Here is an 18,580-nt window from a genome sequence, read left to right on the forward strand (position 1 = left end):
CTTAACAAGAGTGATAGGGCACAAATCGCAGAATATCTGAGTGACCACCATCAAACGTTCATTTCTGAGGAAGAGGATATGGAACAAAAATGGAAAAAATTCAGAAACATCGTCCAGTACGCCTTAGATAAGTTCGTACCGACTAAGGTCCAAAGCGAGGGGAAAGATCCACCGTGGTATAACAATCATGTACGAAAGGTACTACGGAAACAAAGAAAGCTTCATCATAGGTTTAAGAGTAGTCGAATCATAGCTGATAAGGAAAAGCTGAACGAAGCGAAAAAGAGCGTAAAGAGAGCAATGAGAGAAGCATTCAACGAATTCGAACATAAAACATTGGCAAACAATCCAAACAAGAACCCTAAAACCCTAAAAAGTTTTGGTCATATGTAAAATCGGTAAGCGGATCTAAATCCCCTATTCAGTCACTCGTTGACCACGATGGCACCGAAACAGAGGACGACCGAAGAAAGGCAGAAATACTGAATTCAGTGTTCCGAAACTGTTTCACTGCGGAAAATCGTAACACGGTCCCTGACTTCAGCCGTCGCACGGACGCCAAAATGGAAAATATTGAAATAAACGATATCGGAATTGAAAAACAACTGCTATCACTTAGTAGCGGAAAAGCATCCGGACCAGACGAGATACCCGTAAGATTCTACAGTGATTATGCTAAAGAACTTGCCCCCTTTCTATCAGCAATTTATCGTAGATCTCTGGAAGAACGTAAAGTACCTAGCGACTGAAAGAAAGCGCAGGTCGTTCCCATTTTCAAGAAGGGTCATAAATCAGATGCGAATAATTATAGGCCTATTTCGCTTACGTCAATCTGTTGTAGAATAATGGAACATGTTTTATGTTCTCGTATTATGACGTTCTTAGATAATACAAATCTCCTTCATCATAACCAACATGGATTCCGCAAACAGAGATCATGTGAAACTCAGCTCGCCCTATTTGTCCAAGAAATTCACAGTGCCGTAGACACTGGCGAGCAGATTGATGCCGTATTCCTGGACTTCAGGAAGGCATTTGATACGTTTCCGCACTTACGTTTAGTGAAAAAAATACGAGCTTACGGAATATCGGACCAGGTTTGTGATTGGATTCAGGATTTCCTAGAAGAAAGAACACAACATGTCATTCTTAACGGTTCAAAATCTGCAGATGTAGAGGTAATTTCGGGAGTACCGCAAGGAAGCGTGATAGGACCTTTATTGTTTACAATATACATAAATGACTTAGTTGACAATATCGGTAGCTCCGTGAGGCTATTTGCAGATGACACGGTTGTCTACAAGAAAGTAGCAACATCAGAAGACTCGTACGTACTCCAGGAAGACCTGCAGAGGATAAATGAATGGTGCGACAGCTGGCAGCTTTCCCTAAACGTAGATAAATGTAATATAATGCGCATACATAGGGGCAGAAATCCATTCCAGTACGATTATGCCATAGGTGGTAAATCATTGGAAGCGGTAACGACCGTAAAATACTTAGGAGTTACTATCCGGAGCGATCTGAAGTGGAATGATCACATAAAACAAATAGTGGGAAAAGCAGGCGCCAGGTTGAAATTCATAGGAAGAATTCTAAGAAAATGTGACTCATCGACGAAAGAAGTAGCTTACAAAACGCTTGTTCGTCCGATTCTTGAGTATGCTCATCAGTATGGGACCCTTACCAGGTTGGATTAATAGAAGAGATAGACATGATCCAGCGAAAAGCAGCGCGATTCGTCATGGGGACATTTAGTCAGCGCGAGAGCGTTACGGAGATGCTGAACAAGCTCCAGTGGCGGACACTTCAAGAAAGGCGTTACGCAATACGGAGAGGTTTATTATCGAAATTACGAGAGAGCACATTCCGGGAAGAGATGGGCAACATATTACTACCGCCCACATATATCTCGCGTAATGATCACAACGAAAAGATCCGAGAAATTAGAGCAAATACGGAGACTTACAAGCAGTCGTTCTTCCCACGCACAATTCGTGAATGGAACAGGGAAGGGGGGATCAGATAGTGGTACAATAAGTACCCTCCGCCACACACCGTAAGGTGGCTCGCGGAGCATAGATGTAGATGTAGATCTGTTTTATTTGTGTTTCAATTTTGGTTGTAAGTAATGTGAAGTACATCTTCAGTCCTTCGGCTGGGACGATGTAATCACCTGCAACTTTCACTTTTCTTATACTAAGACAACGTTGGTTTTTCCATATAGCAGTTGGTCTGTTTCTGTTGTTGGTTAATGTATGTCAGTAGAAGTATTTTTCCACAATAAGCCTAAAAAGTAGATACCATAGACTAGAAGGAGTTCCAGAGGACTTTTCAGAGTCTGCATTTCAGTACCTTGGGACCATTAACAGTATCGTTAAATGCTGTTTGGGTTAAAAAATGCACTAGCAATGTTTCAAAGATTTCTGGACAGGGTATTAAGGGATTAAAGCTGCGATAGTGCATAGTATACCTTGACAATACTGTCTTGTTATCAAGGGATATGGAAGAGCACGTGCAAAGATTAAGACATACTTTAGTAGATTATATTCTGCACATCTTACCTGGACTGTTTGAAAGTGCTGCTGTACCCTGGAGGAACTGGATAACTTTGGCCATGTCAATAGCCAGGAGTTCTTTAGACAGTCAGCTTTCGTGACACATTCATTCACACTTTAAGTGCATCAAGTGTATTTACTCTCTCATTACTGAAATAATTCTTGTGATTCTTGAGTTTCTCCCGGCGTATTTTTCAAATTTCTTCATGCTGCGGTACATCTCCTCCCCGTAAAGGTGTATGATGTGATTCTTGAGTTTCTCCCGGCGGGAGAAACTCAAGAATCACATCATACACCTTTACGGGGAGGAGATGTACCGCAGCATGAAGAAATTTGAAAAAGTTGTGACGACCATGGCGGACAGAGCCATCACACCGACGTCATCTCAGACGCCGTCGCAATCTGTTCCACCGCGCGACCGTGGCGCGGGGCGCGGACGGCGGAGTGAGCGCGCCGCGGGCGGAGGGTATTTAAATCGGCCGCCGCCGCGACCGAACCCAGTTCCCCCTGAGCAGCCATAGTGTACGGATCTCCGTGCCGGCACGTTCACAGGAGCTCAGTCCGTCAGTTCACCTGATGATGGCGACATGTATGATCGCCGAAATATTGTGCCCGTTGGACACTGTAGACCGGCAGTACACCCGTGGATATTTTGAAATAATTCTTAGTTGTTCAATAAACATTTAAAACATTAAGTAACATGGCAAATTATATATAAAAACTTACAAAATTGTCATTATATAGCAATTTTATCTAGTTCTAGTGTTAAGTGATACACATACTTGGTGAGTATTCTCATCCCAGGTGACGTCGTTCCTAGGTGTATGAGGAAGTGGATCCACCCACTCGTTTCAAAAAAATGTGTGTGAAATTTTATGGGACTTAACTGTTAAGGTCATCAGTCCCTAAGCTTACACACTACTTAACTTAAAGTATCATAAGGACAAACACACACACCCATGCCCGAGGGAGTACTCGAACCTCCGCCGGGACCAGCCGTACAGTCCATGACTGCAGCGCCTTATACCGCTCGGCTAATCCCGCGCGTCCGCTCGTTTCGCTCCTCCTTTCCTCGGCCTTGTTACATTATCATTAAGTGTACATCTGGTAGAGATGTGCTATAAGTTATTCACAATCTGCTCAATAGGCGTAACGAATTCTACCTTCTTAATGAATTGGTTAGGCTTGTATGTTCAGATAAACTGGTGAAACTCTCTGAATATCATTTAGTCAGATTTGCTTCTGAATGAAATCGCGACATGAGAATATGTTTTATGTTTTGATCTTCCAGAAAGGTTCGTCAAGTTCTTCTACAAAGTTTGAACCATTGTCAGATAATATTGTATTTGGTTTTCAGAGTCGAGGAAAGTTATCATCTTTCAATCTTTTAACTATAAGTGCTGAATTTATGGATTTAGTGACGTACAGTCTGAAGTGTTTCGAAAATAAATCATTGACTGCTACATATATTTAAGACCTCCTCTAGCTTGAGGTAATGAACCAGTAGCGTCAATGGACATTTTTCCTCCTGGTTTAGTTGTGAGGATTGGGTGCAATAGTGTTGTTGTAGACAGCGTTATAGGTTACAGCTTCTGATAGATGAGGCAAGCCTGTAATAGACGATGTACATGTCTGTGAAGGTTAGGGAGACAACAGTAAGATGCTGTCTTTCATTTGCACTTCTCCACTCCCAAAATGCCTCCAAGACATGTGCATTTACCAGATCAAGTGGTTTTGATAGGCATTTGGCATGTATACAAGCCACAGTCCAGACTCAGCTTTATTCCAATGGAACAAGACATTATTGTGCAATTTATAAAATTTTGGTATTCTGGGAGATGGTTTTTGTAGCAATATCTGCTTTGCCTTCCGTTACTTACGATCCACAACCTGCAATGCCTGCATATTTCTGCATATCTCAAGGTAATAATGACGATGTACAGAGACCTCCATCAACAATACTTTTAATCAGTCACCTGCTCAACAAGTTCAGTGAACTCATGCAGTGCTTGACGCAACCTCAAAATTTCATCTGTAACAATATTTTGCCTGCCACTGCTGGGCACAATTTTGAAATCATATTCTTGTAGAAATAAATACCATCTAGCTAATTATGGATAGATTAATTTGCAGGTTTAGAGAAAATGCGTTGTGGTCACTGAAAACTCTGATATGTCGACCATCAATGTAGTAATTCAATTTCTTGAATGACTGCTGCCAAGACTGATAATCTGGATTTTGGTCTTGCTGTCCTTCTCTATTGTTTGAAACATACAAGCACCTAGCCCAGATAAGGATGCATCTGATACGATACAAAAATATTTCTCCATGTCCAACTTGTAATTTTTGCTAACTCGGCTGCAGTATATTTCTACAATGGCAGGCAGAGATCTTGTACCTTTCGCAACCTTCCGCAGACTGTCTAAAATGGCATCTGAGGAGGCTCTTTCATAAGACTACAATAATTACAACTACATTTATCTATTGCTGTTCACTGGCACTTTACACATTACAATTAAAAATTTACATTTCTGACTAGTTGAATAGTAGAGAGAAATTCATTTTTAACTAAGACTTTTAGACACAACAATGATTTCTATTGAATTATGCTCTCTCATTTGCCAAAATTTAGGATTCTATTTCAGGAAAAATGGTTTTGTTAAGAATACTAATTATTCTGAAACTAAATGAGTGAAAAGTTGCTAACACGTTTCCAACATTAGCTGTATAAATGCTTCACTTACTTATATATATTTTTGATCTACTTTGTCACGAAGTTAGCAACTGGGTACATGTTTACAAACAAACAATGACACTGAAATTACTAGTAATTGTAATTAGCAAAGTTTTAAGGTAAATTAGTTACACCAACTGGTTCTAACTAACCAAATGAATGTAATGCATCATAAAAGTGGGTTTAGCCTTGAGCTAATATTAAAGATTTTTGGTAGTATTCACATGCCATAAAAGTGACCACATCAATTATAACGGGGAAAAAAAAGTTTGCAGGGGAAGAAAAACAGCTGGATGTAATCCACCTGCTTTGTTACAAGACCTCATGTACGGACAGGGAAGAACTATTGTGCATTGCAAAGGACATTTGAAAAGAATCACATGAAATCAGTGGAAGGAACTACTTGAGCGACAAACTGCAACCAACAGTCCAGCTATCACATTGTATGTGCATAGAGAATTTAAAAAATAAAAAAGGGGTGGAGGGTGGAGGGAACAACAGTCACGCAAGCCACTTATTTCTGTAGTCAGTGCCAAACGATGCTTTAGGTGGTGTGCAGAATGACACCATTGGACAGTGGATGACTGTAAATTTATTTGGGGTGATAAATCGTGCTGTATTCTGCAGAAATTTAATGAAAGGGTTGGGTTTGGCGAATGCCTGGAGAAAATTATCTGCCATCATGTGTAGTGCCAACAGTGAAGTGTGGATGAGATGGTGTTATAGTATGGGGGTGTGCTTGTGGGTAGGGTGTGGACCCCTTATTGCACTTACGAAAACAGTAAATGGGGAAGAATATGAACACTTTACAGTGGAATTTCGATTATACATTCTTCGATTCTAGGTTTTTCATGATTCTACACCATAAATTCATAGTCCCAGTGAAAAACCTGTTAAGATCAATGCTAAAAATTCCCCAATCTTACACTTCTTCCTAGTAAAGTTCACCTTCATTCTAAGTTCTCATTCAATGTCTCCCTTGAATTCATCCTGTTTTCTTCCTATTGACATTTGATGTGCCTGAATGAGTAATAAGTAACACAAAAGACAGATGGTTCGCACCATGGGTGGTGGCGGAGATAAGGGAGTATATTAGGCCATTATGGAGAGGGAAGATGTGAGAGAGGAAATGCTGATGTAATCCATGATCAGAGTTGCCAACACTACTTGCAACATTTAGTGTCACCGTGCAATTATGATACGACGACTGCTAGGTTGCAACAGTAAAGTCGATGCAAAGTGTTCCAAACTAAGCCAATACATGACAAAGGGGCCCAGCCACACCTTTTCTTGTGCCACTTATACTCCAGTTTCATCTTTTTGCATGTACTTCTGATGTACGGTATTCAACAACAATATCAATTGTCAACCTTTTAAATTCAAACACTGAATCTTGAAGAATGTGCTCAGTCATAATCAAGGAAATGTCGCTCATTTCTGGATAGTGAACTCTTATTCGCTGGCGACTTGTTAAGTCACCCAATAGCCAGCGCAGCCACCACACCACACTAACACCTGTAAAATAAGCTCACCTACTGGAAGTGTGGAGAGGGGGAGTGTCCCCTTAGTGACAGGAGTGCAGGTAGGGGTGAAAACATTTTGTGAGATGCTGAAAATATACTTTTTGTACAGATGATGTGCTATGACAGAGATGTCGCATGAAAACAGAACAAGGGTTTTGCAATAGCACATTTTAAAAATTTTCAGGTTCAAATCTGAGACATAGTTGCAATGACTACATACACCACTCATGTGTATACTTCGCACCACACACCACACATCTAGATCGTGAAGCAAAACTGTAGCACCTGAGGTTTCTTTCAGATTCACATTTTATGCAGTGTACAGGAAGTCACTGAGCAGACTTCTAATAAGCTTGTAACGTTAATTAGGGAAGTAAACTCATTTTTTCATGTCTCTGTTTCTCTCACCAAGTCTAAAATAACACTTTAATGGTGGTGAGCATATGAAGTGCAGCTCATAAGAGAGGGAAAAAAAAGTCTCTGGGCACTGTGTGACTTAACTTCTGAGGTCATCAGTCCCCTAGAACTTAGAACTCCTTAAACCTAACTAATCTAAGGACATCACAAACATACATGCCCGAGGCAGGATTCAAACCTGCGACCATAGCAGTCGCGCGGTTCTAGACTGTAGCGCCTAGAACCGCTCGGCCACCCCGGCTGGCTAAGAAAAGCATTAAGCAATAACGGCAATGGTGACAAAGTAAGTCATTAAGCAGATGTCCACATTTAAGCTTATGGTTTAACCACTTAGGTGCTGTGATGTTTTTTGTTTAATTCAACATGTTCATCGTTTTCACTTTTTTCTGGGTGAGCACAAAGGATGATCTCTCAAGAACGCACGTTTTGAATGTACAATTTGTGGTTGTAGCATGTCCGAAAACTGGTTGATTACCTTGTACCCAGATACCAGTTTCCATTTTTTGATAAGTTTTTACTTGCTGATAAATATTTGTACTTTTTAAGAACTGATGACATTCATTACCACAAATTATTGTATAAACATTGTATTGCACATTTAATTTCTTTCACCTACACCGATTTTGTACAAAGTATTGGAGATGATAGCGATTTTTAATCATATATGCCAATTACATGTGTTTTTGCTAGTTTTTTTAACATTTTCCTCAATTCTGGGTTTTCCTCAGTTTTTTTAAAATCTGAAACATAAAAAATGGGTTTAACTGTATACAGCATTGTGTATTGCGTATAGCAGAGGAACAGTTAAGAGACAATGATTGATTGTATCAGCATGACAATGCACTGTCATAAAGCAGCATCTGTAAACAATGGTTTGGGCACAATCACATTCCTGAAATGTACTGGCCTGCTCAGGGTCCTGACTTGTGTAATATAACTGAGCATACAAAGACTTTTTTAATTCCATTGAATGCTTCCTGGCATTAAGCTGCACAAATTCCAGTAGCATTTTTCTTTAGCAAATTCAATAACTATTGACGATTTAGTAGCTGATTTGGAGCCAATGTCTTAAGGGTAGCGTCTTTGATTCATAATTAAAACGCCTTCGGTCCCTTGTTCGAATCCCGCCGCTGCTTAAATTTTAATTCACGATAAAGGATGACAGCCAAAACAGTTGCAGGATAAAAATTTATTAAAATTCTTGACCAAGGTTTCGGTATATATAAATATACCTTCATCAGAAGTAAAAAATCTAAAATTACATCATGCAATGGAGATTAATAAAACAATTGTGCCAAAGGCCTCGTCAATAATTAAGACATCTTCTCCATTTGTACAACATGACTATGGGCACAGGGTCTATGCGAGCAGTTTAGCACCAGTACTACGCCTATGAACTATCACTTGCAATTGTTTTATTAATCTCCATTGCATGATGTAATTTTAGATTTTTTACTTCTGATGAAGGTATATTTATATATACCGAAACCTTGGTCAAGAATTTTAATAAATTTTTATCCTGCAACTGTTTTGGCTGTCATCCTTTATCGTGAAGAATTTCAAAAGTTGCTGTTGCAGCCATGTTTAAAATCTTTAAATTTTAATTAATAATCAGCACTATACGCCGAAGACTTACGGCACAAGAAGTCACCCTCACTCTGCCAACGGCCTTGTGGAAAGGGCGGAGGAGCGGACAGAGGTTCAGGGCACTCTCTTGTCTTAGGGGTGGGAAACTGCCCCTAAAGGCGGAAGACAGCAATGATCAACGGCATGAGGATGCAGAAGGCAATGGAAACCACTGTATTAAAGACACGTAACATGTATCCACAGGACAGGTGGCCTGTAATTGAAGAAGTGTCATGCTGATCTCTCCATATTCCGGAACAGTCCCCCATTCGGATCTCTGGGAGGGCACTGCCAAGAGGAGGTTAGAATGAGAAAAAAATGGAATAATCAAGGAAAGGATAACGTTCTAAGAGTCAGGGCGTGGAATGTCAGAAGCTTGAACATGGCAGGGAAACTAGAAAATGTGAAAACGGAAATGCAAAAGCTCAATCCAGATATAGTAGGGGTCAGTGAAGTGAAATGGAAAGTAGACAAGGATTTCCGGTCAGATGAGTATAGAGTAACATCAACAGCAGCTAAAAATGGTATAACGGGAGTACGATTCGTTATGAATAGGAAGATGGGGCAGAAAGTGTGTTACTGTGAACAGTTCAGTGACAGGTTTGTTCTTATCAGAATCGACAGCAAACCAACACCAACAACAATAGTCCAGATATCCATGCCAACGTCGTAAGCTGAAGATGAAGAGATAGAGGAAGTGTATGAGAATATTGAAAGGGTAATACAATATGTAAAGGGGGATGAAAATCTAACAGTCATGAGTGACTGGAATGCAGTTGTAGGGGAAGAAGATAAGGTTACAGGAGAATATGGGCTTGGGACAAGGAATGAGAGAGGAGAAAGACTAATTGAGTTCTGTAACAAGTTTCAACTAGTAATAGCGAATATTCTGTTCAAGACTCACAAGAGGAGGAGGTATACTTGGAAAAGGCCGGGTGATACGGGAAGATTTCAGTTAGACTACATCATGGTCAGACAGAGATTCCGAAATAAGATAATGGATTGTAAGGTGTACCCAGGAGCAGATATACACTCAGATCACAATTTAGTAGTGATGAAGAGTAGGCCAAAGTTTAAGACATTAGTCAGGAAGAATCAATACGCAAAGTGGTCGGATACGGTAGTACTAAGGAATGACTTTCTCTAAGGCTATATATACAGCAATGAGGAATAACTCAGTAGGCAGTCCAGCTGAAGAGGAATGAACATCTCTAAAAACTGCCATCACAGATGTTGGGAAGGAAAACATAGATACAAAGAAGATAACTGTGAAGAAACCATGGGTAACAGAAGAAATACTGCAATTGATCGATGAAAGGAGGAAGTATAAAAAAAATGTTTCGGGAAACTCAGGAATACAAGTCGCTAAGGAATGAAATAAATAGGAAGTGCAGGGAAGCTAAGACAAAATTGCTGCAGGAAAAATGTGAGGACGTCGACAAAGAAATGATTGTCGGAAGGACAGACTTAGCATACAGGAAAGTCAAAACAACCTTCGGTGATATTAAAAGCAGAGGAGATAATATTAAGAATGAATGGGAGTTCCACTGTTAAATGCAGAGGAGAGATCGGATAGGTGGAATGAATACACTGAAAGGCTCTATGAGGGGGAAGATTTGTCTGATGTGATAGAAGAAGAAACAGGAGTCGATTTAGAAGAGATAGTGGATCCAGTATTAGAACCAGAATTTAAAAGAGCTTTGGAGGACTTAAGATCAAATAAGACAGAACTTAAGTCCTCCAAAGATCAAATAAGACAGAACTCCCCCCATGAACCATGGACCTTGCCGTCGGTGGGGAGGCTTGCGTGCCTCAGCGATACAGATGGCCGTACCGTAGGTGCAACCACAACGAAGGGGTATCTGTTGAGAGGCCAGACAAACATGTGGTTCCTGAAGAGGGGCAACAGCCTTTTCAGTAGTTACAGGGGCAACAGTCTGGATGATTGACTGATCTGGCCTTGTAACATTAAACAAAACGGCCTTGCTGTGCTGGTACTGCGAACGGCTGAAAGCAAGGGGAAACTACAGCCGTAATTTTTCCCGAACATGCAGCTTTACTCTATGATTAAATGATGATGGTGACCTCTTGGGTAAAATATTCCGGAGGTAAAATAGTCCCCCATTCGGATCTCCGGGCGGGGACTACTCAAGGGGACGTCATTATCAGGAGAAAGAAAACTGGCGTTCTACGGATCGGAGCGTGGAATGTCAGATCCCTTAATCGGGCAGGTAGGTTAGAAAATTTAAAAAGGGAAATGGATAGGTTAAAGTTAGATATAGTGGGAATTAGTGAAGTTCGGTGGCAGGAGGAACAAGACTTTTGGTCAGGTGAATGCAGGGTTACAAATACAAAATCAAATAGGGGTAATGCAGGAGTAGGTTTCATAATGAATAAAAAAATAGGAGTGCGGGTTACCTACTACAAGCAGCATAGTGAACGAATTACTGTGGCCAAGATAGACACAAAGCCCATGCCTACTACAGTAGTACAAGTTTATATGCCAACTAGCTCTGCAGATGATGAAGAAATTGAAGAAATGTATGACGAGATAAAAGAAATTATTCAGGTGGTGAAGGGAGACGAAAATTTAATAGTCATGGGTGACTGGAATTCGTCAGTAGGAAAAGGGAGAGAAGGAAACATAGTAGGTGAATATGGATTGGGGGGAAGAAATGGAAGAGGAAGCCGCCTTGTAGAATTTTGCACAGAGCATAACTTAATCATAGCTAACACTTGATTCAAGAATCATAAAAGAAGGTTGTATAGCTGGAAGAATCCTGGAGATACTAAAAGGTATCAGATAGATTATATAATGGTAAGACAGAGATTTAGCAACCAGGTTTTAAATTGTAAGGCATTTCCAGGGGCAGATGTGGATTCTGACCACAATCTATTGGTTATGAACTGCAGATTGAAACTGAAGAAACTGCAAAAGGTGGGAATTTAAGGAGACGGGACCTGGATAAACTGAAAGAACCAGAGGTTGCAGAGAGTTTCAGGGAGAGCATAAGGGAACAATTGACAGGAATGGGGGAAAGAAATACAGTAGAAGAAGAATGGGTAGCTCTGAGGGATGAAGTAGTGAAGGCAGCAGACGATCAAGTAAGTAAAAAGGCGAGGGCTAATAGAAATCCTTGGGTAACAGAAGAAATATTGAATTTAATTGATGAAAGGAGAAAATATAAAAATGCAGTGAATGAAGCAGGCAAAAATGAATACAAACGTCTCAAAAATGAGATCGACAGGAAGTGCAAAATGGCTAAGCAGGGATGGCTAGAGGACAAATGTAAGGATATAGAGGCTTTTCTCACTAGGGGTAAGATAGATACTGCCTACAGGAAAATTAAAGAGACCTTTGGAGAGAAGAGAACCACTTGTATGAATATCCAGAGCTCAGATGGAAACCCAGTTCTAAGCAAAGAAGGGAAGGCAGAAAGGTGGAAGGAGTATATAGAGGGTTTATACAAGGGCGATGTATTTGAGGACAATATTATGGAAATGGAAGAGGATGTAGACGAAGACGAAATGGGAGATAAGATACTGCGTGAAGAGTTTGACAGAGCACTGAAAGACCTGAGTCGAAACAAGGCCCCGGGAGTAGACAACATTCCATTAGAACTACTGATGGCCTTGGGAGAGCCAGTCATGACAAAACTCTACCATCTGGTGAGCAAGATGTATGAGACAGGCGAAGTACCCTCAGACTTCAAGAAGAATATAATAATTCCAATCCCAAAGAAAGCAGGTGTTGACAGATGTGAAAATTACCGAACTATCAGTTTAATAAGTCACAGCTGCAAAATACTAACGCGAATTCTTTACAGACGAATGGAAAAATTGGTAGAAGCGGACCTCGGGGAAGATCAGTTTGGATTCCGTAGAAATGTTGGAACACGTGAGGCAATACTAACCTTACGACTTATCTTAGAAGAAAGATTAAGAAAAGGCAAACCTACGTTTCTAGCATTTGTAGACTTAGAGAAAGCTTTTGACAATGTTAACTGGAATACTCTCTTTCAAATTCTGAAGGTGACAGGGGTAAAATACAGGGAGCGAAAGGCTATTTACAATTTGTACAGAAACCAGATGGCAGTTATAAGAGTCGAGGGGCATGAAGGGAAGCAGTGGTTGGGAAAGGAGTGAGACAGGGTTGTAGCCTCTCCCCGATGTTATTCAATCTGTATATTGAGCAAGCAGTAAATGAAACAAAAGAAAAATTCGGAGTAGGTATTAAAATTCATGGAGAAGAAGTAAAAACTTTGTGGTTTGCCGATGACATTGTAATTCTGTCAGAGACAGCAAAGGACTTGGAAGAGCAGTTGAACGGAATGGACAGTGTCTTGAAAGAAGGATATAAGATGAACATCAACAAAAGCAAAACGAGGATAATGGAATGTAGTCAAATTAAATCGGGTGATGCTGAGGGAATTAGATTAGGAAATGAGACACTTAAAGTAGTAAAGGAGTTTTGCTATTTAGGGAGTAAAATAACTGATGACGGTCGAAGTAGAGAGGATATAAAATGTAGACTGGCAATGGCAAGGAAATCGTTTCTGAAGAAGAGAAATTTGTTAACATCGGGTATAGATTTAAGTGTCAGGAAGTCGTTTCTGAAAGTATTTGTATGGAGTGTAGCCATGTATGGAAGTGAAACATGGACGATAACTAGTTTGGACAAGAAGAGAATAGAAGCTTTCGAAATGTGGTGCTACAGAAGAATGCTGAAGATAAGGTGGGTAGATCACGTAACTAATGATGAGGTATTGAATAGGATTGGGGAGAAGAGAAGTTTGTGGCACAACTTGACTAGAAGAAGGGATCGGTTGGTAGGACATGTTTTGAGGCATCAAGGGATCACAAATTTAGCATTGGACGGCAGTGTGGAGGGTAAAAATCGTAGAGGTAGACCAAGAGATGAATACACTAAGCAGATTCAGAAGGATGTAGGCTGCAGTAGGTACTGGGAGATGATGAAGATTGCACAGGATAGAGTAGCATGGAGAGCTGCATCAAACCAGTCTCAGGACTGAAGACCACAACAACAAGAAGACAGAACTGCTATATAACATCTCATTAGCATTTCTAAAATCGTTCGGGGAAGTGCCAACAAAACGACTAATCACATTGGTGTGTAGAATGTATGAGTTTGGCGACATACCATCTTACTTTCGGAATAGCATCATCCACACAATTCCGAAGACAGCCAGAGCTCTCGGCTGCCCACCACTTCGTTTCTCTCTGCTGGGTCAGCACGTCTCGTGTGCTGGCGCTCAAAAGCTGGCCATTGGCGCCACAAAGCGCAAATCCGGGTATCCAACAACCGATCGGCCGCACAATCGATCACCGTCCCTCTGCCCTACCAGCGCTAAATTTTGGTTGCTTTTACCCATAAAATTTGCCGTTCCTAATCTAATGAGTCAGCCCAGCACCGTGCATGTCGCAAAGAGGTCGATCAATGGATGTCACAATGCTACGGACCAATACTAACCTCTTGTGTGTTGATGCGCGTTTTGTACTCCAAGAGTGGGAAATCTCTGATGTGTTTCCATGCTTGTTCGAATAGTAGGAGATATACCTTTTCCTGACATCGGCAACAACACTGAATCGTCCTTTCCATGAGGAGTGTTTGAATGTTGACAGTTGAGGGTGAAGAAGGAAGTTTCGGGTTCATCTTCCGGCTTCTACCTTTTGCGGATTGATGCTCTGTAGCTCATTTTGGGGAAATGTAAGCGTTCGCCAGTGCTGTAGCACGATCCATACTCTGAGCGGCTCGCTATTTATTTGTTCTGCCACTCAACCTATGTCGCCTACTTGATTATAATTTTGGTCTATTTTTGTCTTGTTACCTTTAAATTTACGAGCTATCAAGATGAGGAACTCTTATTACGAATTCCCCATACGGTGTTCCTTGTAAGTTAGTACGCCCCACAGTGTGTGAGCGTTTTTTTCTTTTTTGTATTTTGTAATGAGCTTTTACAAAGAGCTTGCTATTAAGAATTTTATGTGAAGTGTGTCAGCCATACAGAGTGAATAAAAACCTGCTACACTAAGACCTGACTTATATTTCAGGGCTCCTTAATTGATGTACAACTTTTCCATCGATGGGCAACCCACGAACAACAAATATGAACTGTTGTATACCTAACAAGAGAAACTCTCCATCGCACCTCCTTGAGATTTGATGGTAAGATGGCCCAGTGTATATCCTGTCAAAAACTGAACGCAGATCAAGCATGAAAACAGGAAGAAGGTGCGCTGAAGTGTGAGAAAAGTAGCCAAGTAGAAACAATGAACGGTCCAAGCTCAAGCTGTGCGACAATGAGCGCACATCCGCAGTGGCGACGTCGCGGTTCTGTGTTCAGGGTGTTGGGCTGCGAATGGGGACAACTGTGTTCAAATCTCCCACGTACCAGACTTTTTTCACAAATTTAAGACCTGTACGACCGGTCACTGACGTGTCTATTCGCTATATTCAAATTTGCGTCTGTGTCGTGGTGTCACGTCCATTTGCAACAGCGAAGTGTAAGGAAGGGACCTCCAGATGTAGTCATCTGCAATTTGTTCTGCACAAGTACGGCATGTTGTGACTCATGCGTTCCGTTTAGGAAGATTTGACTCTTGAATTCCTTGGTTGTGACATAGTTCACATCCGTTTTTCGTTGTTTTCACTTCTCTGAGAGGTCTACGTGACATCTCGCCTGCTCTCACTGTTCATCAAATTTACTTGTGATGGTAAAACATTCTTGCCACTTGACTCATATTCTGTAACCAATGTGTAGTATGAAAATTGCCAAGACTAAAGAATGGGAACAGACATGTCAATGACCGGAAGGAAAGATCATAACTTTGTGAAAAGAAAAATTTGGTGCCACGAGGGAGAGTTGAACATGGACCTTTCCTTTGCAGTCCAACACCATGACCTTAGAAGCAACAGTCTATCGTGTTGAAAATCTTTGGCTTGGATCGCTCATTATTTCTATTTTGCTTCTTTTTTCACAGTTCAGTACACCTTGTTTCTCTTTTCATGCTTCATCTGTGTTCAGTTTTTGACGAGTTATCCAATGGCCCATTTTACAAGTAAATCAGAAAGGGGTGCGATGGGGAATTTCCCTTCTAAGTTGTTGTTCTCTATGTGATGGTGCCCTTGTGTGAAGAGGCCACACACAACGAACATCAGTTCAAAGGTAGACGCCACGAAATTTGAAGGTAGAGTCTGAAGTGTTAGGTATACAAAGTATGAGGGTTGTTGGAAGTTGCAGTAGAACATAGAAACACAGATTTTTTCAGTAGGAGTGTGTTTATTTGGTCTGTAATACAAGTGTGTTTGAAGAGTACTGTGGTACAGAAGCGGCATTCAGACAGTGTTGCCGGCTCGCCGGTAGACGAGCGTGTGCATCGAGTGGGCGGACAGCGACAGCGACGCCTCTCCCAGCTGGGGGTCCCACACCACCACGGAGCGCCGCGTCCCCTGCCTGACAACACACACACAACGGGGTCAGCACACAGCCTACCATGCAATAGGGGTAACAATGGGCACTGATCTCTACAATATCCGGTTGCAGGACTCTGCTGTATGAGCACAGTACTCTGGTGAGCCTGCAGATTCCTGCATTCCACATCGATTGTCATGTTGTACCTAGCTAATAAATTTTCGGTCAGCTCTATATAAACAAAAATTATTGGTTTCTGACTGTAAACGGCATTTCATTAACTGTAACAGTGTCTGAAGCAGGGAATTGTCACAACCGATATTATTGCAGTGCTTCATTAGAAGATACCCACATAATCAGAATATTTTCTTTCTTCCAGTAAGCTATAGACTTAACAATATATCTTGTGGTTATGTTTTTGCCAACGGAAACAAAAATATTTTTTTTGTTTGCATCTTTACTGTATATATCCTGCAGGAAATGATAACATTTGTAATATTATGAGTCGTGGTCACATACATCGTCGCAAAAAAAATTAGTACACGTGGAAATACTACATCGATTTTGACCCGGTGACGGTATACGCCACCTGGAGGACAGTGGATGTTCTGGTAATGGTTTCAACATTGCCCGCCAACAGATAGCGTAGTGCCACAGCTACCAGAGTGCCATTTGTTTCAAGTGTCTAATAGTGAATGCTCACCCAGAAGGCTGAGTGTGGTACAGACGTGTGAAGCAAAAAGGCAATCAACGAAGATACACACGTGCTTCCTACAGCCAACTGAGCAAGTTGGAAGGGATCAAATTGTGGTCCTCTCGGAGAATTGTCACACAAGTTGGACGTGCAGCGTCAGTTATGCAACGATGCTGGTGTCACTGCTCACGTGAACATTCTCAAAGGGTTCAAATGGCTCTGAGCACTATGGGACTTAACATCTGAGGTCATCAGTCCCCTACAACTTAGAACTACGTAAACCTAACTAAACTAAGGGCATCACACACATCCATGCCCGAGGCAGGATTCGAACCTGCGATCGTAGCGGTCGCGTGGTTCCAGACTGAAGCGCCTAGAACCGCTCGGCCACACCGGCCGGCGAACATTCTCACACACGTAGACGAGGTTCTGGAGGTCCACGCAGCACAGACGCTCGTCAGGATCACCGTACTGTAAAGGCAGCAGTGGCAAATTGTACAGCTACTGCAGCACAGGTAAGCTTGTGTGCCCAGACATGTCAGCACGAACTGTTGCGAACTTTTTGTTAGCAGTGGGACTACAGAAACGCAATTCCTTAGTCCGTCTTCCACTCACGTCACAAACTCGACGTGCCCTGTCGACTGGTGACATCAGATGATCACTTCGAAAATGGAATGGCGCGCTGTGGTCTTCAGCGATGAAATTACATTCTGCCTACACGCGAGGGATGGTTGCTTACGTGTACGATGTAGATGTGGTCGGCACTATCTCGTATAGTGAAAGACACACTGGTCACAAACCAGACGTTATGATCTGGTGTGCGATAACCTGGATAAGACGTTAACCCACCCTCAGTACATACAGAACATTGTTAGACCCTTTCTTTTGCCATTCTTGCAACAGGAAAGTGATGCGTAGTTCCAACAGGATAATGCTCGGTCACACACCGCCCGCGAAACTCAACATGCTCTGCAGGACGTGCAGTAACTTCGCCGACCAGCACAATCTGCGGACTCTGGACTTGTCCCAAACAGAGCACGTGGTGGATATGATGGGACGAGAAGTGTCTCGTGCGTTACAGAACTACGTGAACCGGTCGAACAGGGTGGCGTAACGTATCCTAGGACAGTATTCGCTATCAGCACGATCGACTGGATGCCAGAGTCAGCGTCTTGATTGCAGCCGTGGAGGCTGCACCACATATTAATGTGGCCGATTCAGTATGGATCGATAACTGGTACCTCAGAACCACTTACGCTATTGGTCTCTCAATGTAATCCTCGCAAACACTCCATAAGCAATGTTGCAACAATAAATCTTGAGTGAACTGGAAACTTCTAGACTAACTTTTTCTGGCAGTGCAGCTGTAATTATCACTTCCGAAAATAAAGTTATATAATTTATATCTTTGTTTGTTTGTAGGTATATCTCTGCACTTACGGTACACATGAAATTCCTGCGCCACAGTACCGCAGCACGATGCAAAGGGCGACAACAAAATGACAAAGCTCACTGATAAAGTCGAGTGGCGTCCGGTAATTACTTTTTTGCATTAAAAGGGGAACAACGCCGCAACAATCCAACCTGTAATGATA

At 41.7% G+C, this 18,580-nt stretch overlaps 1 protein-coding gene across 1 annotated transcript in view; it reads right to left on the minus strand.

The window, feature by feature from the left end:
* Positions 1-16,156: 16,156 nt before the first annotated feature.
* Positions 16,157-18,580, minus strand: part of LOC126236431 (lysosomal acid glucosylceramidase-like) — a 153,251-nt gene continuing 150,827 nt past the window's right edge. Inside the window, exon 10 of the mRNA XM_049945733.1 lies at positions 16,157-16,333. Within this exon, the coding sequence (XP_049801690.1) occupies positions 16,216-16,333 (118 nt within the window). The 3' untranslated portion in view covers positions 16,157-16,215. The remainder of the gene's footprint in view (positions 16,334-18,580) is intronic.

Source organism: Schistocerca nitens, chromosome 2 (genome assembly GCF_023898315.1).
Source record: "Schistocerca nitens isolate TAMUIC-IGC-003100 chromosome 2, iqSchNite1.1, whole genome shotgun sequence".
Classification (NCBI taxonomy): domain Eukaryota; kingdom Metazoa; phylum Arthropoda; class Insecta; order Orthoptera; family Acrididae; genus Schistocerca; species Schistocerca nitens.